Source organism: Phalacrocorax carbo, chromosome 7 (genome assembly GCF_963921805.1).
Source record: "Phalacrocorax carbo chromosome 7, bPhaCar2.1, whole genome shotgun sequence".
NCBI lineage: Eukaryota > Metazoa > Chordata > Aves > Suliformes > Phalacrocoracidae > Phalacrocorax > Phalacrocorax carbo.
Window position 1 is genome coordinate 4,292,183 of NC_087519.1, and position 27,077 is coordinate 4,319,259.

General features: G+C 41.4%; 1 protein-coding gene across 5 annotated transcripts in view; it reads right to left on the minus strand.

Annotated features, from left to right (window-relative positions):
- Positions 1-18,278: 18,278 nt before the first annotated feature.
- ASB7 (ankyrin repeat and SOCS box containing 7) overlaps positions 18,279-27,077 on the minus strand; it is a 31,845-nt gene continuing 23,046 nt past the window's right edge. For 3 of the 5 annotated variants that reach the window (XM_064456119.1, XM_064456120.1, XM_064456122.1), the window contains exon 6: positions 18,279-22,235. In XM_064456119.1, coding sequence (XP_064312189.1) covers positions 22,096-22,235 — 140 coding nt within the window. In that variant the 3' untranslated portion in view covers positions 18,279-22,095. The remainder of the gene's footprint in view (positions 22,236-27,077) is intronic. The other 2 variants (XR_010373704.1, XR_010373703.1) reach the window with 2 other exon arrangements.

Genomic DNA, 27,077 nt, shown 5'->3' on the forward strand with positions numbered 1-27,077 from the left:
GGCAGCCAGCTCCCAAAATAGCTATTAAAGCCACCTCCAGTGAGCCCTGCTTCTGCCCTTTCCCCAAGAGCTGTGCCACTTGTTTCTGGCTCAAAGCACCAACTCTAGCCCGCTACTTGTTCAGAGGCTGGAAGTCCCTGCTCCGCTCTGGTCGCTATTAATTTGGCAGCCCATTCCTTTAGTATTGATGTGCTCTTACCAAATTGTGAGAAAAGCAAAAGTCTTGGCCTTTGAGGTCATTGAGCATGAGACATTGCGTGCCCACATTCATAACTGGCTCGTAAAAGTGAACACAAAGGCAATTAATCTTATCGACAGTGCAAAATCCTTCAGGGCATTCGCAACTAGAACCTACTGTGAAATGTTGCAAAAATTTATGATACTGTGTATTTCATCTGCCTTTGTACCACAGTGGTAACGCAGGCAAAGTAACACACATGGAGAAAACCCCATACTGATGCCATACAGACAGTGGTGGTGACTGAACTAGCTATTGCCACTAAGAAAAGAAGTCTTGCCATTAACACAAGTAATACTTGAAAAAAAAATGTTCAACAGCTGTCACAAATGCAGAGGGAACAGAGAATCCAGCAAAATAAGTGATGCTATTCTGCTTTGTAAATCCTCGCCCATGCCCTCAGCGTGGTGTTCAGCTCTAGAATTGTCCTTCCCTACACCTCAGGAGTTTGTAGTAAAACCAGAAAAGCGATAAAAAAAAACAGGCTATGTTCAAAGATAAGAGTATGTGAATGGAACTGGAGATGAAGCGTGAAGGCAGCTCATCACATGAACTGAATGGAAAAGATGAAGAAACAATTCACTTTTTTCTCATAACATAAAAAAATTAGGGGAAACCCAATGAAATAATCAGAGAGAAAAGGAAAGTATATTTTTCTGCACAACAGTCATTTGATTGTGGCACTCACTGTCATGGGATGTTTTGGATGCCAGATTATAAGGGGATTCAAAAAGAGCAGAGGAAGTAATGGCAGATGATGTAGAGTGGGCTGCTAAAACACAGGATGGAGACACAACAAATTAACAAGAACCATGAGAAGGGATCAGAGAGCTGACGCATGCCCTCTTCTGATTTTTCTCTAACAACAACCACAAGCTATTGTCAAAGTGAGATGGGTCTATTATGAGTGAAAAAGGTAAATTATTAAAGAAGGAGCTTCTGGGAAGGGAGCAGGATGTCCACGTCCCCTGCACTTGATCCCAGCTGACTGCAGATGGTGCTTGGAACCAGAAAGCTCAATGGTGCTCAGGGGCCTCTTACTCCTGCAACCACCCCCCGCCTCCCTTCCACTGGGAAAAGATAAAAACTGCTGTTAATTTTTCAAAGCTCTTGGGAGATTCAGTCTCTGTGTTGTCCTGATCAGCCCAAAAGGGGTTGTTGCCTCTTCTAGACCCGCTTCTGTTCACTAACCTTCTTACAGGTTCAAGGAGGACCTTCACAAGGCAGGGCTTTTCTGCTAGTATTTTGCTATTACACATACTTGCACAGCCTAAAATCTCCACAGACTAACTCACTCCACCCTCTGACAGGTTTTGTTTCATCATTTTCAATCATGTGTAAGAATTCAAAACAATTTTTAAAACTCTTAGCCACATAATCAGGTGATCTGGTTCTTGGCTTTCTACTTTAGAAAGCAATGTGGATTGTTCCAAAGGTGTTCTCCTGGAATTTAAGTGCCATGTACAGACATCAGCTGCTTTTCAAAAGAGCAGACACTTTTTTCCCCCTTACAAGGTCATTAAACTGTATTAAGCCATTGCCTGACATGAAGGATTACAGTTTTGGAGTTCTGCAAAAGACTGATTTTAAACTCACAAAAATTAAGGTCCATCCTTGCTACTTTGACACTGCAAGAAACCACCGGTCCTGCCGGTGGCACCGCACGCTCAGCAGCTGGGCTCTCTAATGGAGCCACCTCACCTTGTTTAGGGTAATATAAGCATTATTTACCTTGGCTTTTTCAAGGCTTTTGCTACATCTCCTTACTCTTTCTCAGAGTGTTGCTCTGCTCCCATCGCCATTCCTGCCTCCGCCTTGTGTAATGAGAACTTCCCATCATTTAATATTTCTGGGTTGTGGTAAGGAAAACCACATACCCTAAGATCCTATGTGACGATACAGCTAATTTAGTGATAATGAAGACGGCAGATGTGAAGGAGAGGGCCAGGAGGTGCCATCTGCCACGCAACTACTCAGACTGACAAACAGCTGCTGGTTTGAACTGAAGCTTGGAAAGTTTTAGAAGGATTCGATTTCTTTACTGCTGCAACTTCTAGGTAATCCCATACAAAACCAGAAGCAGAGCCCGTTGCACGTAGCTGCCATCCCCAGGCGAGCTGCGATCCCACTACCAAATACGCCACTGGGATTCTCCTGGGTGCAGCCCCCCATCCTTTGGGACTGATTTCCTTTGACATTTAAACACCCCAATGCACAATATGGATCATGGGGCTTCACTTTCACGAAGGTATTAAATCCCCAGTAAAGAGAATATCAGTTGTACTTGGTCCCAACCATGCCTGTATCCTCCCTGACCACCATCCACCCACACTCAATGTCTCCTCGTAGGAAACAATTTGTAAACACTAAGTCAACCCAGTCAATATCAAGATAATTAGATAGTTGGCCAACTGATCGTACAAAAATGAGAAAAGATTAGCTCACATTTGCCAGATGTGCTAAGCGCAGAATACTATTAGGATGAGACATTTCACTGGGGGTATGGGGGTGTGTGTTTATCTTTTAAAGATCCTCCTAAGCACAATTACCTATTAGCAACCCAGACAGGCGGGTTTGATCATAACACACCAACACCTCGATTTCAACAGCTGGGTGAAGCATGTACAGACCCGGTTTATTTTTATGGTACTGACGGTCATGACGGAAAGTTGCTGGATGTGTTACCCAGGTTCACCTGTAGCTCACTTCCTTTATGTTGACACTGTGTATTCTTTTTGCCTCTATAATCCTGATTTTTTTTCCCAGTTTTCTAGTAGAGGAGCTCAAAACATCTTGTCCTTATGGGAGTAACTGCTTCAGCAAGAGCAATTCAGGTGTGTCTGCTCACAAGAATCCTTATCTCAGTGCTAGAGCAGCTCCTCTGTCCGCCCACCCCAAGGTACCAAACCTTGTTGTGCATTTTCCTTACATTTACCACCAGTGAAGCAGATGCACAGATTCCCTGTCCAGTTTTTGCTTCGTTTTAAGTTTAAAATCAAGCAAGTGGCAAGTAAAATCGCTCTTGGTCTTCTGAGTTGTGCATAATATGCAGAAAGTCTCTTACTACCTTCTAGCATTGATGCTGGGCCTCTCTCATAAGGACTCTGTCCTTGAGTTATCACTGAATGTAGATATCAAACTCAGCAGAAGGTAACCGAAATGAGTAACCAGAAATCATCATCTCTGCCATGCAAGATGCAGGAGTCACCCTTCCCAATAGCTCAGCAAGGCAGCCTTCTTCCAAACCACCTGCCGGACATGCAAGCTGTCTACTGTTTCTTAATCTTACCCCCCCTTACAGCATTTTTGGGTGTTTCAATACTTCCAATTCATGAATCTTCCTACAGAGGAGGAAAAAAAAAATCTAAACCTCAACATTCTTGTATTTGATGGTGACACAGCTCAGACAATGCTCACCGCTCTCAAAGTCACAGAGGTTAAAACACTTAAAGACTCCATGTTAAATTTCTCCCACATCTTGACCATAGCTCTCAGTCCCCCTCTCTTTCATTGCCTGTAATTCTTAAAGTTACCAGAAATCTTGATGTTGAGTCATATCTTGCCGTTACTCATCCTTAATCATGTTATACCTGGGCTACTGAAATATCTGTTTAAAATATTCCAGGAAGTCTCCAGCTCAGTTAAACACTCAGGGTCTGGAATGCTTTGGCCAGAAACATCTCATTTTCCAGGAAATGGATGATATCATCCCATTATCTGTCAGCTGTGCTGCACTGCCCATCATCCCAAGCTTCACAGCTCTCTGCTGATTTATGCTCTCATCCACCCACTTGACTCCAACATCAGGAGACGCAAGAAGTTACAACAGTTCTGATAAAATTCTGCCACTTTCAAGTATTTAGCTGAAGCCATCAAAATGTACCCCTACAGATTATCTTTGCTTTCCTTTGAGCGGAGGAAGGGTAAGCATTGACCTCCTTCGGGACTCTGGAAAGGTTGCGGTCCTCCAACGTGTTTGATTGAGCAAATTACCCGCATTAGAATTTCAATATATTAATTGCAACACAAGCTTATTGCATCAATAGCTGCTAGTCATAGTCATAGTTCTGCTGAGCCAACTTCAGGCAAGCTTTGGGGAGAAAAGTAATAATTTGGGGACTGTTCCTTCCCCTGAAAAATATTTAGGTCAAACTAATAGGAGGAATCCCTTTCCCTACAGATCTTGCCTTGCCTAAGTGCTCAGAAGATCGGGACTGACTGTACTGCACCAAACATGGTTCAGTGCTTCTGCAGCAAGAGGCCTGGGAGATGCAATGAAAAGCCTGCGACACACTTAGCAGACATCTCTTAGTGACTGTGCTTTTTGCAAAGCTCACTTTTTTACCCCATCATGGCCTGGACAGGGCGTAGCTGATACAAGTCACAGGCATTTTCAAGCATGCAAACTCTCCGCAGGGCTGATGCATCCGAGAAGTTTCTGCCGAGAAGGGCTTTGCAAAGGCACAACTCGCTTCTGAAAACCCAGTTGTGAGAAAGGCAAGGACATGGGAACAGATCAGGGAGAGCAGGAAATGTGTTTCTAACTTCTTATGTCACAAGGTTATGGTTTTTTGGGAATGAATAAATAACTAGTTAGTTTATGCATACTAAATTCAGGACAACTAAAACATGGTATTGCTCATGAGAAAGCCGAATGTTCTGGGCTTTCCTTACATAGTAATAGCAGCAGCATCTGGATTATTGCAAATACACAGAATGACAGGGAATAGTGGGGAAGCCTGTAATTTTTTTTTTTTCTAATTTGTGGGTTTTTTTCCCCAGCAGAAGTGTGTGTGTAGAGAAAAGCATGCCCTTTGATTAGGGGAAGAAAGCACTGCATGCTCAGCCAATGGAAGAGATCCTGAACTCTGGTTTTAGCAGGATCAGAGATTAAATTAAAATACAGCAAAATGTCACTGGAGCAACGAGCAAAACGGAAGCATCACCAGGCAACCAAATTGGGTCAGCGGGGCTGCTGCACCTACCCCGCTGCCATCCTTCCAGAGAGGCTACGCAGGACAGGAGGAAAGTCTTGGGAAAGCCTCAGGGAAGGACCGGAATGGGATAATTCATTCAAAACCATATGCTGCGAGCACACAGCGATCAAGCGTACCGAATTACATCAGTCACTAATGCAGCCCCCGACAGCTAACCACACGGATCAGAAACATCTCCAGTGCACAGCTACACATGGCAATGTGATTACAAGAGTGTTTCCTTAAACGTCCTGTTTAAGATGTCTGCACAACAACTACCAACAAATAGCAGACCATCACCGTATTTCACACCACACCTAAGCTCGCGTTAGGACAATCTACCCAGCAGCTGCTTTAGGGAGAGCTTGTTTAAATAATTATTTATGGGTGTATTGCATCCTTCAGTATTTTATTTCACCCTTTTGGAACAAATTCCTTATTTACGCTCCTACTGTCCACAGCTTATCTGGAAAGCTCCCCGGCCACTTGAAGCCAGCTGGTGTGACTGACTGTGAGCAAAACATAATGACTCCTATTCTGGATCAGCTTTTACAGACCCACCCTGGAGGTCTTTCTCCTTTATCTCCAACTCTTCCTTACTTCTTTTCAACATCTGGGTCGCTCTCCTGAGGCTCCAGAAATACACGCACACTATACATCCTGTTTCTCCACCCCCCATTACATATTGTAATGAATACAGAAAACACATGCCCGAGTATAATTTGTTATCTCATGCAGAGCCATTAGCATCAGCTTCCTTCCCTAGATGGAGTTAAGTCAAGCTCATAGACAAGTTTTCCAGGTTGCACATGCCACATGTCTCCTTGCTCCTTCTCTCCCTTCTCCTCCCATTAGGGACTATCCTTCCTGCTTATCAAGCTCAAGGAAAAAGAGCCAAACTTAGGAGATCTCTTGAGATACTGATCCGCCTATCCTATAATGCAAAGCAGCTTATTAGAGTCATTTGAACAACTCAAAAGCCATTTAAAGCAACACAGACTTCACTGATTCCCCCTGGCACTACAGCACCTTGCAATTCCTCACAATAGAAAGGTAAGAGCACTGATGGGACACAGTTTGGAAGCACTCCAGCCTGCCTCAGCTGAGGAATGGAGAGATTACCCAGGGCTCTCATAGCTTACACCAGACATTGCAGGCATGAGGGATGGGGGAGAAAGATGGATATGGGGGAAAAAAAAAAGTAGGAAAAAACCCTACCCTGCAAACTCAAGGGATAACTTCACTGTGAACCCAACAGATTCATATACTCTACACAAGGAAACCGAGCTTTGACACACTGGTCAACACGCTTCCTGTCCTCTTTATTTGTTTTTTTTTTTTTGCCAGAAGCTACAAAAACTGTTAACCTCTCCCAGTTCCAGCTAGCGTGGCTGGCTCTTTCACGCAGGCAGTACAGGCTCCATGTTTTCAGCTCCTGAGGTCACTAGATCCAGGCAGTGGCTAATTCAGACAACAATGCAAGAGTTTCCAAAGCAGGACTATTCTTTGGCTTTTGTGAGTTGGTTTTATTCACAATACAGAAAAAGCCTTCCTAATACAGGGAAGCTGCTGGTGAAATTGGAGCGGCCGGTAACATCTTGCTTCTCTCCTGCCTCAGACCCAGGACAGAAGCCCACCATGGGCAGTGGGAAGACCCACTGACTTCACCAGGCTCTGGCATTTCCCAGTACTGATGGGGATGAAGTTTTGGAAGCATGGAGGTAGCTGACAGATCCCAGAACAAGACAAAGCACTTACAGCATTTGCATACAAATGCTATTTGCTTGCTTATTGCTTCATTTGCTGCTCACAAGTCTTTTTAACACACCCTTTAATTCTGTTATTACAGAAAGAGTGGATGCAAATAACTGCCTGAAGTGAACAGAGGCGGGGAACAATCCATTAACCACTGTGTTGGTATTAGAAAAAAAGCGTTAGAAACCCTCAATAAGAAATTGTAGTTTGAGGGGAAAACCCTTAGGATTCAAGCAACTGTTGTAAATGCACGGCCCTGAGTAACAGGAGCCGGAAGGCAGAATTCAGAATGCAAATGTTCAAATTAAAACAGACTGCTAATTCAGAGCAGGCTGCATTATAGAGATTATACACCTTTAAAGACTCTCACTAGGCACGCACATTTTCATCCTCAAACACAAACTAGCAAGCTACAATAAAATACTCGCAGTCTGAACCCATTCGTTTCTCATCCCTGCTGACCCTAATGGCCATTACACATCTCTTCCGTTTAGTCTACAAAATTCAGGGTCCGCCTTTGAGGGGGAGCCATGAGAAAGGAACAGCCATGGCAGGGCCAAATGACACCGTGGCCCCCCGGCACGGGTGAGGACGGCGCAGGCAGCTGCCAGCAGCAGCCCAGCACCGCTTCCCAGGCCTCGACGGCGCTCCTCGTTCCATTTAACAGTATGAGAGCTGCAAAAACAACTCACTGAGAAAAATGCCAAAAGTGACCTTGTCAAAAGGTTATCTGCAAAATCTCCCCCACTCCCTGTATTTTTAATGAAAAAAGTATTTTCAATAGTAGAAATGGCAGGTTTCTGGCCAGATAAACCAGTTACAGAGATGAGTGCTGAGTTTCATGGATGCAGACTGGTATATAACTAGGGACAAGTACAGAAGTTACTTGTCAGATTTTAACCTTTGAGAAATAAACTCCAGTGCTGATGTAAGAAGAAAAGTACTTCTCAAGCAGCGGCCTCATTTTATTCCCATTATTTTGCTCTCCTATTTCCACCTGTTATTTTGAGAACTGCTTAAATACAAGAAACACATAGCCAAGCGTTACATGAAGCAGACCTATCACACATGATATTATCTCTCCACTACTAAAAATGTCTTTTAAAAACATACAGTTAGCCCTTGTACAGAAACTTGGTTTACTAAAATAACTTGACAGCCTAAACTCAGAGAGATTTTTCCAAACTTCAGAGAATTACCTCGCTGTTGAAAACTGGGTCTCAGACCTCTATAATTCGTGCCCCAAACCAGGTAGACATCTTTTATAGCCACATTAGGTTGCTCTTTAAAACTTCTCTTACAAGACAATCAGTCGAAGACGACAAAATAAAGACCTGTCACGTTGTCTTGAGTTGTATTACCTGAATAAAAACTGTTGGTATCAGCTTTAGTTCAGCGGAATGAGTTCGGGAAAACAAAGTTTGAATAACGTGTGCAATCCATGAAGCACACAGAGACCACGGAGTCGGGCAGCCCGTCCTGTGTGACAGCAGCAAACACCAGCACTGAAATAAGCAGCTCAGTGTCACAGTTAACCAGGGAAAGGCTATTTATTTAGAAATTAGCTCTTGCCCCAATAAAACTACAATGCGCCAGTTGTTTATTTCTGCACCAGATCACTCCTCCAAGAGTAAGCACAGCCTGAGCCTACTCCTAATCTCATCTCTGTCTTAATTCTTACTTAAGGAGTAGGACTCAGTTTGATACGCTGGTATTTTTTAACCAGCTCAAGGCCTCCAATTACCCTACAGAAGATTAAAAATGCAGAAACAGCTTTTCCATTCTAGCCTTCAGAGGAAGTGCTTGCTTTTGGACGGGAAGGGCGAGGAAGACAGTAGGGCTCAACGCTCGTCAGGCCGCGCACATGCAAAGCCCGCGCTCTGAAGAGGCTTCCCTCTGCCCATGCTGACGGGAGCTTTTTCTGTATCTCACTGAGCAACTGAGGAAAAAAAAACCTGGTTGGATTTAAAGCCTTGCATTACGGCAAACATAGATCTTTCAGCTGAAGGAACCAGTATCTTTGCTCAACAACTTCTCTTTGCTCACACAGTAAGAGAAAGTTCTGATAACTGGGTGTAGACCATGTAGCCGCTTTGGAGCAGGACCACATATTGATGGTTTATACTGAATTCAGAACAATGCTTGCAAATCTGAGAGTAGCTTATACGTTAGCTTTTGACCACAGCTTCTTTTGGCGTAAAAAGCCCGGTGATGCCATCAACGACACTTTTATTCACTCAGACACACCTATTGTATATTCCTAACGTAGCTATAAAACCCCTGCTCGTTTTCAGCACCACACACCTTTTTCACGTCAAGTTGAGAACAGAGAACAACCATTTTTCTCCTGAAACTCATGCGGCATGGGACTGAGAACAGACACGTTTTCATCTCTGTATCTGCTGGAGACTTTTGTTCTTCTGAGTTACGCTGTCTCAAAATAAAAAAAGAGAATCTTTCTTCTGAGTACATATGATCACCATTCAACACGCTACCAAAACCAAAGGCTGAATGTACAAATTCGTACGTAGAACAACATCAGGAATTTTGTAAAGGCACAGGGAAATAAGTCATCGCATTCAGCCACTTAGTTCCTTCTTCTCTCACCTCCAAATAGAGTAAAGCAGATTTCTGCTGGCATTTTTTTCAATTAGCTAACAGTAATTTTTCCTTCTATGGTAGAGATTCTACTACAGCTGTCGAGGACTTGGATCACAGAGCATACCCCCAAGACTGAGTAATGGTCTCATTTTCCATCTGTGATATGGCGCAAGCTCCAAGGGCAAGCCACTGACACTGGAGCGTTTGGCTGGCAGTTTCCGTTTTACCTCGTGCTCTTGTCAAAGGGCCGCTGTTGAAAGCCTCCAAATAGGACTTCATAAAAGCAGCCTTTCTAGGTTCAGTAGAAATTCAAATGAACTTATTTCCTTTGTGATGGTTTTCTGAGTCAACTTTTCCAAGGGAGGGGAGAGGAAATATAATCAGAAATGTGGGTTATTCTTATTCTAAAAGAGAGAGCAGATCTACGCTAGTCATCCTTTATCTTGTCATCTTCCTGACCGCAGTATTGTGAAAAGCCCACAAGCAGAAACAGCAACAAACATCAATGAAATACTGTGCTCTTTACATCATTAAGCCCTGCAGTGAGGAGGAAGGGAAACCATAGTATCTTTCAACCCTGCCTTTGTTACTCACACCACACCTTCTGGAAGGGACAGTACACAAAACATTATGCAAATCCAAGTAATTCCTGGTATCTTAGGAAAAAGTATTCATTATAAGGCAGAAAACTTTCATTTCAGTATCTCATTGTTGACTGAGCTGACAAAACCTGAGAGAATCTGCCACAAGACCACAGCTGTCCTATGGTGGGAGGAACTTCTTCACCAGGGTACACCATAGCTCCCAAGACCAGAAGGTTGGATGCATGGGGAGATGGGTGGCGGGGTTGAGGGAAGGTTGTACGTAGACCTGGGTCCTACCAACGTGCCAACAGGCATGCAGCAGCTCGGGTGAAGCTGCAACCCCCAAAGCTCATTGGGGCCGCTCTGCAACAGGTAACGATGCTGCTCTGCACTGAAACTGGGGTTTACACTCTTCCCTTTAAGACACATTTTTGGGAATCTACCTATCTGGGCACTAGCTATCATCACACCAGATACTGGAGAAGTATAGTGCTTTCTAGTGAAAGTTTAAAAACAAAAAACACCCTCACTCAATAACTGAAAGGAAGGCTGATTTGAATTTCTAGTCTGCACATTTCCTTTACCCTGCATCTAACAGAAGGGTATTTAGATGCAAGGGTGTCAAGCAACATGAATCATCTTTAAAGTATTCAGTTTAATTAGACAAGGATAAAGAGGTTTAAACAATGTCACTGAAATCTAATTCTCTGTATTAACCCCTGTCATAAAGCAGAAGAGTGAAATCAGTAAAAGTGAAAAAGTGATGGTTTAGCTAAGCTTATTTGTTACAGCCACTGCTCTTGAACAAAGTGATTTTTATGGCCGTGAACCTCCGTAAGAGCAGAAGTCAAGGTCACGATAGTAATACATCATTCTGGGGGAAGCACTGTACTGTAACCTCACATCTGTGCACTGCAGGAAGAAAAGGCAGCTGTGACTAGCTACTTTGAGAATAAATGCTACTTAAAAAACATGATGTATCTATGCTGCGATATGTTCTGGTAAGACAGATGAGTCAAGGGAACTTCACTGAGCATCAGCTCATCTCCTGTCTTTACAAGAGATCACACTGCACAGAGATCAATAACAAGCTGTGGAGCCGTATCTGGACTTCATTTACACTCTATAATAGAAACCTAAGTTTCTTAATAGTATACAAACCAGACATTCAGGATTTCAATTCAAAGTAATTTTTTGCTGATGCTATAATATATTTGGGAAAAGAGATGGGAGAGGACATGGATGAGAACAGGAAATGAGAGATCAGGCTTCAACATGAGCTGTGCATTTTCTTCTGCGTAGACAGAAAAAGATAGCACTTAAATGCTACTTCAATTAAAGATCAGCACAGCTTTATGCTTCAATGAGTGTTTCTTCCAGCTCCAGCTTTGAGTATGGCTCTTATGCAAGGAAAAACTTTTATGGGTGAGCAATTATGGCAACTGCCAAGGTTTCTGCCCACAGGGGCACTTTTGCTTGGAGCACTTGATGTTCTTTTGACCCAGCAGATAGGCTGGAGGGACAAAAAAACCCCAACCCCCAAACAGCCAAACCTAAAGTCCATATATTTTTAATGTTCTCTGGGTAACCAAGTGGCATTGCTGCTTCATGACTTCACAAACAAGCGAATTCTCCAAAGAAGGTTTGGTTTTATAGTGCCTTGTCAGAATCAAACAGCCTTAGTAAAGAACTGGTGGGTCTATACCACGCAAATATTCGATAAAGAGCATGGCATAAGAGATGACAGCAACAAAAACAATGTGGGGAGTGAGACACACAAAGTCCAAGTCTCATTTTAAAGAGGAAGCCTGAATAGCAATCATTCACTACCCCCATGATTATAGAAGAAAATGATATCATCAGCAAGCTGAAAGACTGTACAGAGAGACAGCAGCATTCATTACTTCCCAGCTGAAATCAGAAAGACTCAACCTGGAAACAAAAGCTTCAGCTCCTCTGCGGTAGCGTAATTAAACACAGAAGTGGCTGAACAGTAAAGGCTTTTGATTTACCATGATACAGACCTTAAAGGTGCATTCAAACGTCTTTCCTGAAGATAAACTTTCGTCTGAATTTTCCTTCTGGTCATCCAGGACCCACTGAAGAAAGGGGACCTGTCCACGTGGAGCTCAACATTCCCGTAATACTTTTGGCTGTCTATTAAAAGCCAAGGTCATACCACCTGTGGAGCTTTAGAGCAGCGTTCTTGTGTGTACAACAGTACTGTCTGCAGCAGAAAGGCCTGAGGATGACAAGCATGGCAATTTTGCTAGAGAAAAGAGCTATTCCTACTTGCTGGTGAGGTAGGGTTTCTGACTCTGAGCCATGGGCAAAGAGTCTTTGTAGTGCAAAGTACAAAGTGTTATACACTCCAGATGTAGCTCATAACAATGACAACCAAATTCTCACTGGAGGGATACAGTTTTGCATGGCATAATTCACTACAAGTGAAAACCATGCAAGCCAAGAGAAAGATATAATCTAATTACATCTGGTTTCTCAAGACTGAAGGGGAGAGGGAAATTTAAAAGCAAACAATGCCGTGTTGCTCAATATGGAATGCTGCAACATAAAGAAGTGAAAACTAAAGCACTGCAAAAAACACGTCAATTTTCAATAGATATGGCACTAACATATATTAGTATTTCTGACAAGCCAAGAATGTCAGATTTCTAAGCACAATATGAATCACATTAGAATTAAGAACAGCTGAGCCCGCACAACAGATTATATAAGTATTTATGAAGCACAGGAAATACTCAAAGCCAGCAAGTTCAGCTGTATATATGAATATAACTACTAACTGTTATACTACATGTATCTGATAAAAAGCCGCTTTATTGACAAGGTAACTACAAATTAACAAAGTACTAGATAAGACATTGAACATCTGGGCAAAATGCAGGGGCCATTAAAAATGCCCTTTAAAACAAGGGGCCTGCTCTCCTTAAAAGCTGTTCCCTTACCAGGACAGAAGAAAGGCCAATGAATCGTGAGAGCAATTCAAGTTCAGCAAAGCTTTTCTTTGCTCGAAATGGTAGATTCCAAAAACGGTGGCAAAATGTCTTGAGGGGAAAAATAACCAGTGTTGTACCCAGACTTGGGAAGAAGAAAACACAAAGCACGAGGCTCAATTAGCAGCAGAGGTTATTTGAAGCTATTTACTGGATAAGCTTGAAATTGCCCATATCTGGGTCATCTTTCAAAGAAGTATTTTTTGGAATCGTTTAAAGTGTTTTCTAATATTGGTTGATAACAACTGATGAGACTCTTAAAGAGACCCACTTAATTTAATTTACTTGGACATGAACAAATTAAACGCAGAGTTACTGGATATAATACTAATAACGCAGATAAGTCACTATAAGATTTTGTTGTGCCCTCAGTCAGTTTGATTCATTAAAACAGTAACTGGTTGCGATGAGAAAGAAGTTTGCTAAGCGTTTCTGAATCCTAAAACACCACAAGATAAATCAGTGATCTGGGAAGAAACATTGGAACTGAAGTAAATGAAAATGCAAGGTATGATATTTCAGTTTTATAAAAAAGTATTGATTCTTTAGCCAAGGAAGCAGATTAAAATAAAATAAAACCAAAGCATATAGGAGTCCTGAGCAGTATCACAAGAACTAGCACCACATCACATTCTTCACAGTTTAACAACACATCAACAGCAAGCTCAGCAACGCTGCAACAAAGGTGTGATCTTTCCCCCCAGCCACCGCTCGAGGCACACATTACAATTATCACTGCCACCTTAATTATCATCCCCAGTCTCCTCTTCTTCACCACCTTTCAAGCTACTCTGCCTTTTTACGGCGAGGAAACGGTGCAGAAGAGGCCGACAGAGTAGGAATCTAATGCCCCTGAGGCAGGCAAAGGGCCGAGGGGACGGCACCAAGACTGACACACTACATCCACAACATCCCAAAGTTGTGGTGATGGCACGTTCCTCTGCTGGAAGAACAGGAGGTGTAAGCTGCCAGGCATTTTGAAATGACAACAGTAAATATATTTCAGACAATATCCTAACCCTCCCCTTCTCAATCCTGCTCTATACGTCTCAGTTAACTTTTGCTTTGTATCTGCTTTCACAGCATCCCACTTTTCGAACCACACAATCGTAGGTCCATGCTCCTGGATGCCAGCTCAGCTGCCCACCCTACTCACACACTCAACTTACACAAATAAATATGTATTAATTCTTTTCAGACTCAGTCTAAGTATCCTTCCATACACTTCACCCAGACTCCTTTCCTCTTTCAGGTGCCTGCAGAGATCACTCCATCCATTCCTTGGTGGTTCTGAGCACTGCCAAGTACCAGATTTGGGACTGGTGTATGTCACCGCTAGACAATGCCTGAAATCCCACCATTGAATCCACCCACTACGGCGGTCTCCTTCGGAGCGAGGAAGGTCCCATTCCCTGCCCTCCTCAGTGACCTGGTGTGGAGGACAGGTTGTGAAGAGGAAGGGAGGGTGAGCACTGATATCAGAGAGTACAGCTGGAAGCAGGCAGGTGCCCACAAGCACAAACACCACCAGAGCTCAAGGTAAGGTGCTCAGGGAACCAGAAAATGTCTGAATTATCTTCTTCAGGTAGATTACACATAGCTAGGGACAAAAAATCCCGCCCTGCGCACCAGTTGTTTGTTCACCCATGCAAGAGACATAGGGGTGAGCTCCATCCGGCTGGGTACCTGCTTTGAATGACTTTTCAGGGTCAACCTCTGAGATTGCGTAAGTTTTGTTACACTCTGCCTCCGTGGAACAACTTTACAAACCTGTAATCACAGCACTAAAAGGTGGGAACGCGAGTGCAAATCCCCGTCCTTAATTGCTTTGCCTGGTTCAGAGTGGGAACTTTAATTCAAGTGTTCCACTCATCAGGAGGGTGTCTGAACCATCTGAAAACACAGTGATTTTTTCTGGCTCACTAACCATTAAATAGCTCACACAAAGTAGAAAAGGAACAGACTCAAATACTCATGCAGATTACTTTATATTAAGGACATTCAAACTTCTAAGCCCAACAACCCACATACCAAACATTTCTGTAAGATCAAAAGCCACATTTTCTGCTCTCTCACACACAATCCCACATTTTAACTTCATCCTCCTACCAAAAATCCTTGTCACTTTATTTTCAGACTGACTGCTCTCTAAAAATTATTTGGATGTGCTTCCTAACAGTTATAGTAACACCATTATGAGATGAGTGATAGCTAAGGGATGGATCTTGAGTTGAGTTGCTTGAGACAGGCCAGGCCTGGCAGTCACATTTCAATGACCCATGTCCTGCAGCTGGGCACTCTCTGAGGCTTAAAAATCAACCACCAGATGAAGCTGAATCTACTCTCCCATGCAAATACTACAGTCAGGTAGTAACAGATGAGAACCTAGAAATCACACAGAATTGGCTTGTATGGCCACAGACATGTAACTTTTCCCAGCCTCACTTCAGGCTTAGATGCATCAGTGACAAGGGCAGCTCTGTTTCAGCCAACAAGATGCTACTCAAATTCGCAACCTAGTATTTTAAACATATTGTGAATGCAGACTGCTGGCTGCAAGCAAGTATGCATTCAGCAAAGAACAGAAGAACCTGCTGTTATAATGACGTATATAAAATTTAATTTGTAACGGCTTTAAAATCAATTAAGCCTTTAAAATAAAACGAGTTTACGTTTCATTGCAGATCTGCTTTAACTAATCTGCTGTATTACAGAATAAGCAGATACGTTAAGTTTCTCACGATACAAAATGGACAATCAAGCTGAAATGCCTGCCAGCAACTCAGGGCTAGATATCAAAGAATATAAGCAACTTTGTCAAAACAGGCCATGTTTTTACGGGGAAAAAATTGTCTAGTGGTTGCTTATAAGTTTGGCCCTAACTCCAGATTCTCTCTTAGCGCTTCTTCACAAACTGTTTTGAAAATACTTTCCAAAAATACTCTCCTCATTAGGCCACGATGCAAGGAGCAGGACTGCAAGCTGCCCATCCAAATCAATTAAATGCTCTTTCACACTAGATTAAACATTGAGTAACCACCACCTTCAGTGGAGTTACAATGGGGTAAGTAGAAAGGAGGACAGAATTTAGTATAATACTAAAAGTTAATGGAAGTTACTTGTGACAGAACAGGAGGAGATGATTTTTCTGATATATTTAGAAAGTACTAAGACTGCAAATAAACTCTATTTTTGCAAGTCACAACAGAAGAGTTATGGCCAATTTTGTGGTCTTTAACAAAGAATAGATGCTCTTTGCTGTACATCAGTTGTTTACAGACTTAAATTTTATCTTAAAAGTATTTACGCTTGCATAACCTACGACCTATAGGCTTGCTTTTCATTCACCTCTCCCAGACCTTTTAGGAATATTTCATGGATGCTGAAGGGTCTGCAAAACACTGCAACAGATCAAGTCAAAGTCTGGGAAATACTCACTCTCCGTAGCGCCCATCGCTCTCAAACACACTTCCTGTAAGACTGCACCAACTCTGCCGTACAGAAAATCCTGTCGAGTTTAGAGAAGGTATAGAAATGCTTTCAGACCCTTTACAGGCACCCTCTGTAGATGTGTCAAACGTCCTTCTTGCAAACATGAAGACAAGCCTTAACAGCATTCAAGACTTACCTGGGACCTCACAAACGGCAGTCAGCAGCACCAGAGATCCCAGATGTGGAGGAAACAGCTGAAGTTCCAATTTCTTCACTAGACAGCTGGAGATTTCCCAGTAAAAGTCAAGGCAGCTTTCGATCCCAACTTTTTGCTGTTCCAGCTGCATGTTGTGAATCCCTGGGGAATGCACTGGCTGAGGAATTCCTGGTAGCATGGTTTCATAAAGCAACGTATTTATCTGCTTTGTTTCTTATTGTCATGGGATTAAATCACATGTTGAGCTTTACTTTGGCTAATAACATAAGTCAAGAAGTAGAATCATATGGAAGAGATTCAATATGCCAGTGATATAGGGAACGAACAAACTTCAGCCTTTCAATACTCTCCTGGTTTCAAAGAGCATAATCTCTTTGAGGTAGTGGTAGCCCCAACCAAAGCAGAGGGGAGAGACTAGAGCAAAGAGAACTTAAATGCTTCAGACCAGGCCTTCTGGGGAAAGACGTGGCAGAACCTGGTCTTTGCTCGTTTTCATCAGCCCCATTACTTTTGCTTTCAGAGGCACAGAAGTTTTGTTATACACTGTGGTAAAAAAGTATTTTGCCATATAAAATAAGTATGCTTCCTTATCAGACACTTATACCTATATATGGAAAGACTGTATATTCTAAACACGTCATTTGTCAACAGCTTGTAAATCAGGTTTTTTTTGAAGTAGTAACATTAGTCATTAATTGTCTTAAACTTAACAAATGAACACTCAAACAGGAAGTATGATACATAAACAGGAACAAAGTCTTTAACACAGCATTCAGTAAATACACCAGTCAAAGTCTGGCCGGACTGTTAGCAACCATCCCCAGCAGCTCTAAACACAACTGTGGGCTGTACGGCGTACGTACTCCCGGTGATGTTTGTATAGTTTGCTACTGAGCAATGGAAAACATTTTTTTCCCCTACTACCCTTCAGCAGTAACGTATTTAAAGCTAGTCTCCCTTCAGGGTCCAAAACCTTAGTGCAACTTTTGGTTATACGTTACTCTCATGACTGAAACCAAATGCTTCCAGTTCCTGTTTGTGTGCCAGGAATAGTCATACACATCCCCCTTATTCAACCTTCATCACTAGTAAATGGACACCAAACAGATTCGACTGCAAAATATGGCCTCTATTTGGTCCATTTTTGTACCTTAGTCAGTACCTGAACTTGAGGAGGAAAGATGAACCTTTCAGAAAACGCCGAGGTGGCTGCACTGGCATCCGAGCAGGGAAAACCCAACTAACTCATAGCGAGAGACGAGTTCGTTCCCCCTTCTGAAGGCCAGCTCTAGAGTGAGTTTTATGCTCATATTTACTGGTGAAAATCACATTACAACTCATGACACAACTGAACTCCTATTTGTGGGGGCAAATTTGAGTTCCAAACACAGTACCAGCATCATGTGCACCGGAGAAGGTAAAAGGAGTAGAAGAGATTGACAAACATTGAGAGAAAATGTGTAAAGTGGTATTATGTTATTAAAACATTACATCAGAAATAAACAGAACATAAACAAAAAAAAAAAAAAAGAGAAGGTTTTAACCAGGTTTAACTTTCTTTTTTAAAATTCAAATTGACCCAAAGCAAAAACTTACATTGCAAAGGAAGAACAAAATACACGATGATATTGGTAACACAGTGTTGCATGGAAGCCAGACCTGTGGGCAGGCTGCAGGTTGCTCTTGTCACAACGTCACTGGGGGCTCTTGACAGGTTTAACTGAGAAAGTTAGGATCCAGAATTTTTCATCTAGCCTGGGTCCACCCTGGTAAACACGCTACGTATTCTCTTTTGCCTCTGGGTATTTATCGGATGAGTTTGTCCAGATGTGTTCTCCTATGATTGCCAACTAGAGCCAGAAAACGGAATTTTCCACGGTATCCCGAGGAAGCCGGTTATTCCAAGCATGAGTGATAATTGAAAAAAACAAAACAAAACAAAACAAAAACCAAACCCAAAGCAAACCAAAAAACACTCAAAAGCTTTTCAAACTAACAAGTATTGTCTATAATGTAAATAGTTTAGAAATATGGTAATTAAATAATCTAAAAAACCACTCTTACTCTGCTGTACATTTATAAACATAAATATTTACAAAAACTTTCTGCTTTGTTTTAAAGGATGAGGTTTGCAGTTTGTTAATGATCAGAGTCTTTTACTCATATTGATTCTTTGGTGTACTTGCCAATTTTTTAAGGTTTATTAAAAGTGTGTTCAACTGTGAATTTTAAGGTAATGGAACTAGGCTACAGACCAAGCTGGTATTATGCACTTCTCCTTCCACATTCTAGTCCGAATGAAAAACAAAGTTCGGTTTGTTCTTCAAAGTATTTGTGCACAATATTTGAAATAATAATAAAAATAAAAGACCAGATTCCCCATTACTGAAATTTGGGTAGGATTAACAATGGATAATCACACTTCACTCGCCCTCGAGCACATGCATAACTTAGGATAGTGAGCGGGACTATCAGTAGGTTCAGAGACACACACGTGCTGCGGTGCTTTGCTGAATCAAGGTCAGAGAAACCAGCTACAAGAGATGGCTTAGCGTTGTCAGAAAGGGCGAGGGCTTCCCTCCACCTCGGGAGGGGAGAGAGGATAGGGTGAAAATTAATTTAAAAGAAAGCCTTTTTACTGGCCTGAAATGTATCTCTGTTCCCTTTAGATGTCAGTCACTTAAAAGAAATAACCAAAAAACAAACCTCAAACAATAAATAATGGAATTACACATTTCTTCATTAAATAGCATTCTTGTTACCAACAAAGTCTTCCATAATTTTCTTCAGTCACAGCAACAGACAGAACAAATAATTTGCCTTAATATAGATTGCAACTAAAATATACTCTAGATTACCTTAGAAAATATTACTGTAAAAATTCAGTGGGGAAGAACATTGGTTTAGACCAACTTACAAATGTAGTGAACAATACTAAGTTTTGTTGTCTTTTTTTTTTTTTTTAAAAAAGGAAGCAATTTTAAGGTTCTGATCTAATGACACAAAACTGAAGATTCATGCTTAAAACCTGCGAGTCAATCCTTAACATCTGTCCTGTCTCGGTACTGCAGAGCTTAAAGATCGTAACGGCTGATCTTTCTTGCTTCAGCAGGAGCCGACAGACACCATCACGCGCACAAGCTCAAACGCACGCCCCCACCCGCGCTCTCAGGCTGTCCCTGCTACAATACCACGGCCGTCACACACAGCCTGGAGGAAGCACTATAAAGCTCTACCGCCTAGAGGTGGCCACCGCACGGACTGCGTGGTGTTAAGGTTGGACATCCTTCCTCACTCATGCTGCTGAAGACATGAACTTTTGGTCAGTGCTCAAGCAGGCTGGACTTGAACCGCTACAAGCTGGAGATAAAAAGGTTCAACATCCCATTACCAGTCCTCTGAGCCATGAACCTCCAAAATCACTTATTGTTTTGGAAACCTGATGCAATGCCAGGCACAATAGGGAGAGATAATCCTCCTTGTTTGCCATAGTTCCGGTGCATTCATTATCAGTGACAAGGTTCGTGCTCAAGGAACTGCAGTCCAGGGTTGTAAGTTATTAAAAGGAACTAGCACAGTTAAATAATATGAATATACCTGCTTCATCTTGCTTTTCCTATTTTTAATATTAAATATTTTGAAAGTGACAGTGTTAAACTTAAAAGCCACCACTATTCCTTTCACCTTCCCGCTTCTGTTGGTATGATTGGTACAAAAGCACTCCTGATATTAGAGAGGCTCTTTCGGAGCCAGTGGGATGGCAAAACAAAAGTAGAGGACACTGGCAAGAACCTTATGACAACTCGATAATCCTTTGAAAATAAAGAGAGTGAAACAACTGCACATTTTGGCCCAATCTTTTTTTGACAGCAAGAACTTAATTTTTTTTGTGATCAGAAACAAAACTCTTTTAACAGATCTTTTCAATACCTAGTATGAAAACCACACTCAGTAGCCGAATTTCAGTACTCCTTTCAGTTGCTCCTTTCAGATTAACTGGAAACCTCTCAATGTTTGCAAAATTTAAACTTTCAATACGAGTGGGGCTTTTCTCATTAGTGCACAAATAAAATCCATCTTAGTGACTTCTGTGCACTTCCCACTCGCTAACCTGAAACAAAGTGAATTTCAGAGCAACCAAAAAAAAATTCCATCACTGCCTTTAAAGTAAAAGGTTTGGCCAATTTCCTTGCTTTTTTTTTTTTTTTTTTTTTTAAGTGGACACAATTTGGCTGAGAACCCGTACATAAATTTCAACTGAAAGTGAAATAAAGCAGGTTATACATTCATGAAATTCAGGGAGTAATAACGAACAGCAACTGCTGCATCACTTCAGTAAAGTCACGTCAACACTACAGCGAGGCAGCAGTTCCTATTCTCACAAATAATGCACTGAGACTAAATGAGGAATAGTGTGTGGGGGGAAAATCACACATAAAGGGAAAATACATCAGAAAGATTATTGCACAGGAGGCACTGTATGAGAAAGAATACATTGGCTTCAAAAAATCTAAATTTGTTTACTCTTAAGTTAATGTAAGAAATACAGAGGCTATGCCTCTTTGTAGTGTACTGTCACTGTTAAAAATAGACTTAAAACCAGCCGCCTATTTAACAGGGAATGTCAGGAAAGAAGAGGGCCTGAATTTTATGGGCATCCCAACTACAGTAATTAGGAAAAGAATAACAGAAAAAAAGCCAATGTATAGACCCTCATATTGAATAGGGTAACTGTGTTTTTTCTTTAATTCCCAAATTATATTCATACAGTACCCTAGGACAAGTCGATTATCAACTCTTCCCTCTATCCTGCAAAAACATACACCCTGGCAGAGCCAGGAGCTCCAACAGACCACAGGGCTCTGAAGGCCTTTCTGTCGGTACCCTTTTGCAGGACTGGTGCCTTGATTTCCAAACTGCATTTTCTTGAGTAATTGCTCTGCATGCCAATTCAAACCAACCACTTCCCTTGAGAGGCTACCTTCCATCTCCACGGCAAGTCTGCACACTTAATGTGAAAACAAACAAACAAAAAACCAACAGCAATTTTTAAAATGTAATATTGTATAGAAAGCTTGGACCTTGTAAACTTGGACCAAGAAACCAAAAATTAAGACCTTCTAGTGTGTGGTATAAAAAACCCAAGGAAGTGTATACCTGCCTTCTGACTTCACAGAAAAATCAGAATTTGCATAGGATATACTTTGTGCAAGGCAACAAGCCTCTTCAGTATCTGGAATATAACTAATCTTGCTCAGAGTTCTTCTCTTCATGGATATCAGATATCATCAAATTTGTGTTTTAAGTAGTCTTTCATGACCTTGGCAATGGGTAGTTCATCAAGTAGTTTTAGGTTTTGAAGGCCTATACACTGACGGATTTTAATTCGGCATAGATCTTGCAAGTTTCTGGGCTGTCCTGAAAAGACAAAAGGAACACGTAAAAGTAAAGTTATCACATTTTAAACATACTTTAAGAGATCATTTACTCAGTAAAATCACAGATGTTTGCAGTTCTCTAAGAGGCAGAGGGAAGGGAAAAATTACAAAAGAAGAAAGGGTGGAAGTTAATACCTTTCTAACAAAAAATAATTCAATGAAATCAAGGGATGAATCCTAAAAACATTTTTACATGCACATAATTTTCCTGATGCCAGTGTAAAGTGACATCCGTGTGAGGATTCCCACGAGGTGGCAACATACGCTTAAGCACTGCAGAACAGCATAACTCCTCCATTTAACTTTTTGTGGCTTTTTTTTCTATCCTTGTAACACCTGAGGGGGGGAAAATCCTCAGTCTTGCTTCATTTCAAACAGTAAGACAAAAACTTCTACATTCAACTGTAACAGGACTAGGCAGCCTCCTTAGAGTGAGGCTTTACAGAAGGTATTCAAGGATCGCATGGCAGAGTCAAAGATTTTCTTTCCCTTCTAATGACAAGAAGCAGCTTTTAGGCTTTGGATGCAGCCACGACCTCGTCAAACAGAAAGAGTTGAAAATATGGGTTAACTGCTGTCCACAGAGGAAAAACTTTACTAGTCACATGAACTTCAGAATTTCTGGCATGGATTTTCCAAAATAAGAATGAGTTTCAAAAGGAACCGGTTAACAGGGAACTGTTCAAAGTGAAACACCTTGAAAAACAGTCCCCCATGCAATCTAACATGCGAAAGCTTAATCTAGCCTTGTATCTGAGAGTACCCAGCAATGGATCCCAAGGAAGAAGGAAGGAAAGAAAGAAAGAGCAGAAGAACAGACATTGGGAAATCCTGTCCTAATATACCCTTCTAGCTTTCAGCACCGGTGCCCTTGGGCCTTCCTAAACCAGAGATTGCACACAGATCTGTGTCTTTAATAGCTGTGAATGGTCTGCCCTTTGTAAATCTGTCTAATGTTTTTTGAACCCATTCATACTTTCAGTATCCAAAACATCCTGTGGCAACAAATTTCACAATATCATTAGGCGTTGGCTGGAAAACTACAAAGTGCTTTTATTTATTTTAGATCTGCTTCCTGATCCCTTCGTTGCGTGCCTACCATATTTTGAGCTACAAAAAAACCACAAACCAACAACCCAACAAATAATTGTTCTCACGCCAGTCATGATTTTACATACCTTTATATTAATCTCCATCCTCCACTCATGCTCGGTACCTCTTCCCAAAGCTGAAGACTGTATTTAATAACCTCCCACCACAGGAACCACTCCAAACCTCTGACCAAACTAGCTGCCTGCCTTTGTGCTTTTTCCTCATTCTGTTGTATCTTTTTTGACATTATCCCAATAACAAATCGAGGGTGTGCTAATCAATATTTTGATCATTGACTTAACTGTGACATGGCCTGGGGAGGAGAAAGAGGCTTACACAGTTACGGCATCTGACAACTGTCTGAATCAAAATACTCAACACCATGAACAACATAGGTGTTTATGCCGGTATCAAGATGATCTGACGCCAGCGCAGCAACTTACTGCAGTCTTTTATTACCTGTATAATCATTAATGGTAAAAGACAGCACTTGCTTTTGCAAAGAAAGGCATGGCGATTTCATTGAGCTGCCTGCTTGAACCAATCATTTCTTTAAAAAGCAGTACAGAACAACAACAGCGACTTTAAATGACTTAGATGGATGCTTCCAATTAGCTTTCCTGAGCTGCCACCAATTAATTTTTGGAAGAGGAAATGCCTTCCGTACGGGGCACAACGCGGGCAGGCTTTACGGTGGACAGTAGGATGCCTTCAGCTCACCGGGCACAAACCTGTTTGGAGGGGATGGGAGGGTTGTTCTCGCCTGGGCCAGCTCTAGAGATGGCTCCAGAGCCCGTCCCTTCTTCCGCCCTCCTCCGAGTTCACCAACAAACCTTCTACCAGCTAAACAGACATTGACATTACGAGTTTGTTAGACTTTCTTCGTAAGCCCAGAGTAAAGAATTACAAAACTATTTCCTGTTTTCTATTTTGGGCATTTCGTACGTGGTTGCAGCTACCCTTTATAGCGAATTCCTCCTTCCCCCCCACCCCACCCCCCACATGGATTTTTCTATAGAAACGGGCTGACAGGCAGGTATACACTGGGATTTATCTTAAGCACTAAAATTATCCGAGGTAAGCTAGCAGAAGTAATGCATGAAAATAGTCTCAGTCTGTTTTTAAAGAAATTAGATTTGAAATTAAAGAACATGAAAATTTGAGTTTCCTTCATATAAGTTTAAAATACTTTTATTATACTTATCACCACAGTATCTAAATGTCAATTTATTTTTAATTATATCCTTCAGTCATGACTTAGAATACAAATCATGAGTTACTTTGTCCGCTGGTGGTTTCTTCTCAGCAGTTTCCCCCCACACACCCACCTGAAGGAAAGAATTTATACAGCTCGGACAACAGCTGAACGCTCAAGCTTCAGGGAAAGAAAAGTTACTTTTGGTAAGAAATCAAGCAGAGGAATCTTTACGGTGGTAAAGAAATAGTTCCAATGCTTTAAGTGTGAATGCAAACAGGGTTCAGAAAGGATGCACCTTTTTAAAAGTTAACTGCAAACAGCAGCGTTAGAGGGTACAGAGGACTACAGATCTACGTGTGTATTTTCCTCAACAGATACACAATAATGCAGCTATAAGACACTGACTTCTGGTTTCAGAAATTAATGCCTTTTAATTAACATCCTATGGGGTTTTTTTTGAGAACAAAATGGAACAGACAAAATACCCAGACGAAATTGGTCATCAGTTAATTCAAAAAAGACCTGATTATCAAATGTATGACATTTTCCCCTGATAAGCCTAAAAATATTTCGTGGGAATGTGTTAACAATGGACATTTCCAGTGTTAAGCACCAGTTGCTACATCTAGTGGCTGTTAGTGTCTTAGGTCACGCCTTGCAAATTCCAGGGTTATTAATGCATTTGTGATTTATTAGAAACGGTGTCTAGAACACTTACTCATTCTTGGTTGCATCTGAATGAAAAAGAAAAGAAATAAAGGATTACAGACTGATGTCAGTGAACCTTGGTTTGGCAAATGAAAAATGTTATTAGTAATTTGGCAAAGTAAGACAAGTTAAATGATGAATAAAGTTCCGTTTTAAAACAATTAGGAAGTAGCAACTTTTGTTATATCCTGCATCACAAGTTTGGAAAGTCATTCAGGCAAATAAACTAGAAAGGAAGAGAACTAAAAAGGAAAAAAAAAAAAAGAACATGAAAGGTAAGACTGACCTAATTACCACTATCATGCAAAACCGTGACATAAAACTACCGATCACCTTAAAATAAACCCAACACGTCCCTGGTGCAGTCTCAAAGGGACACCTTGGTGACAGCAGTGCCGTTACTCCGGAGCAGGTGGGTTGTTGTTAGGCTGTTACACAACCCCAGTTACCATCAGGGCAGCAGCACCTGCCACTGTCGTGGGGCTGAAGGTTTGCTAACACGTTAGATACTTCAGCCGATTTATTTTGCAGGCTTTGTCGCTATTACCAAATAAATTAGATGTATTAATTACAGGAAAAAGAGACGGATAGTTCATCTTTTGTCTTCCACAGCTCATGCTACGCACTGTAACGGAAGGCAGAAATCCCCACCACTGCGCTTCTTGTGTGTGGTTCCCCAAACGTGACAGAAAGGTTTCTTCCAAACAGAAGAAAGGTAGAACACAGGGTTATAAAATAAAGAGGAATTGCTTTCCTATTTTCTTCTCTCTAGAGGCAGCAGACTTCAGTACATATAAAATTGGAAAATTTTCCTAACTCAGTTCTTCAACTGCTAATAAAGTAAGTTCCTGAGCTTTTTGTTTCCCCTTAATTAATTAATAATTATTTTACCTAAATAATGAAATAAACCTTTTGAATTATTAACAGATTGGCCTTCTCTGGTAAAGCAAGGGGGAAAAAAAATGCATGTTTTAACAGCAAGAAATTATGACAATTAATCCTGGATTTCCACTCAATACTCTATGCCTTTCCTTTTTGCAGTTGCAAGATTTTTCTGCCATTCCATCTGGGAGTTTGCTGTTCTATTCCAGAGACAGAGAAAACTCACAACATTTAGGATTTGTTACCCATAGGAAGAACTATATGTCAGTGTTACAGCTGCATTTAGCTCTGTGCCTGCCTGTTTTTCCAGTGCAGACCATGCTCCCCAAGGGAAAAAATGCTAGCTCACCTAATAGGTCTATATTTCAGGATCGTTAAGGCGTAATATTAGACCTAGTACCACTGACAACACTGATTTCTAGGGATTCTCACCCAGTTTTAAGCAAAACGTTGTAAAAGTGGAAAGGGGGAATCCATACAAATTTCCTCCGCTGAAGATACAAGAGCACCTGTGCAAAGTGAAAATCATAAACTGACCTGTTCTATTATTCAAGAGAAAACTTAGGAATAACTGAAATTAATACACTCATAGGCTGCAAGAAGATCCTCTCTGATGTATTGTTCTACCTACCAAAAAAAAGGTACTTTTAAAAGCAAACAATCAGTGTCATTGGCGTGAAGTAGACAAGCAGTTTCTGAAGAAGTTGAAAAAATGAAAAATAACATCCGTGACATACTTCAGAAGCCACCCACAGTTTTTTTCTGCAATATTAGTACATTTCTCTAGAAAAACACAGTCGTATTTCTTAAACTGAGCCTCTGCCTCCCCTGGGAATTGTGAAAGGCTGAAAACAGTAGCAAGAAACCACTTGGAGTTTCTTTTTAGCTACAAAGGAAACTTAAAAATAAGTTTTGTGAAACATTAAAAAAAAACCAACCCAA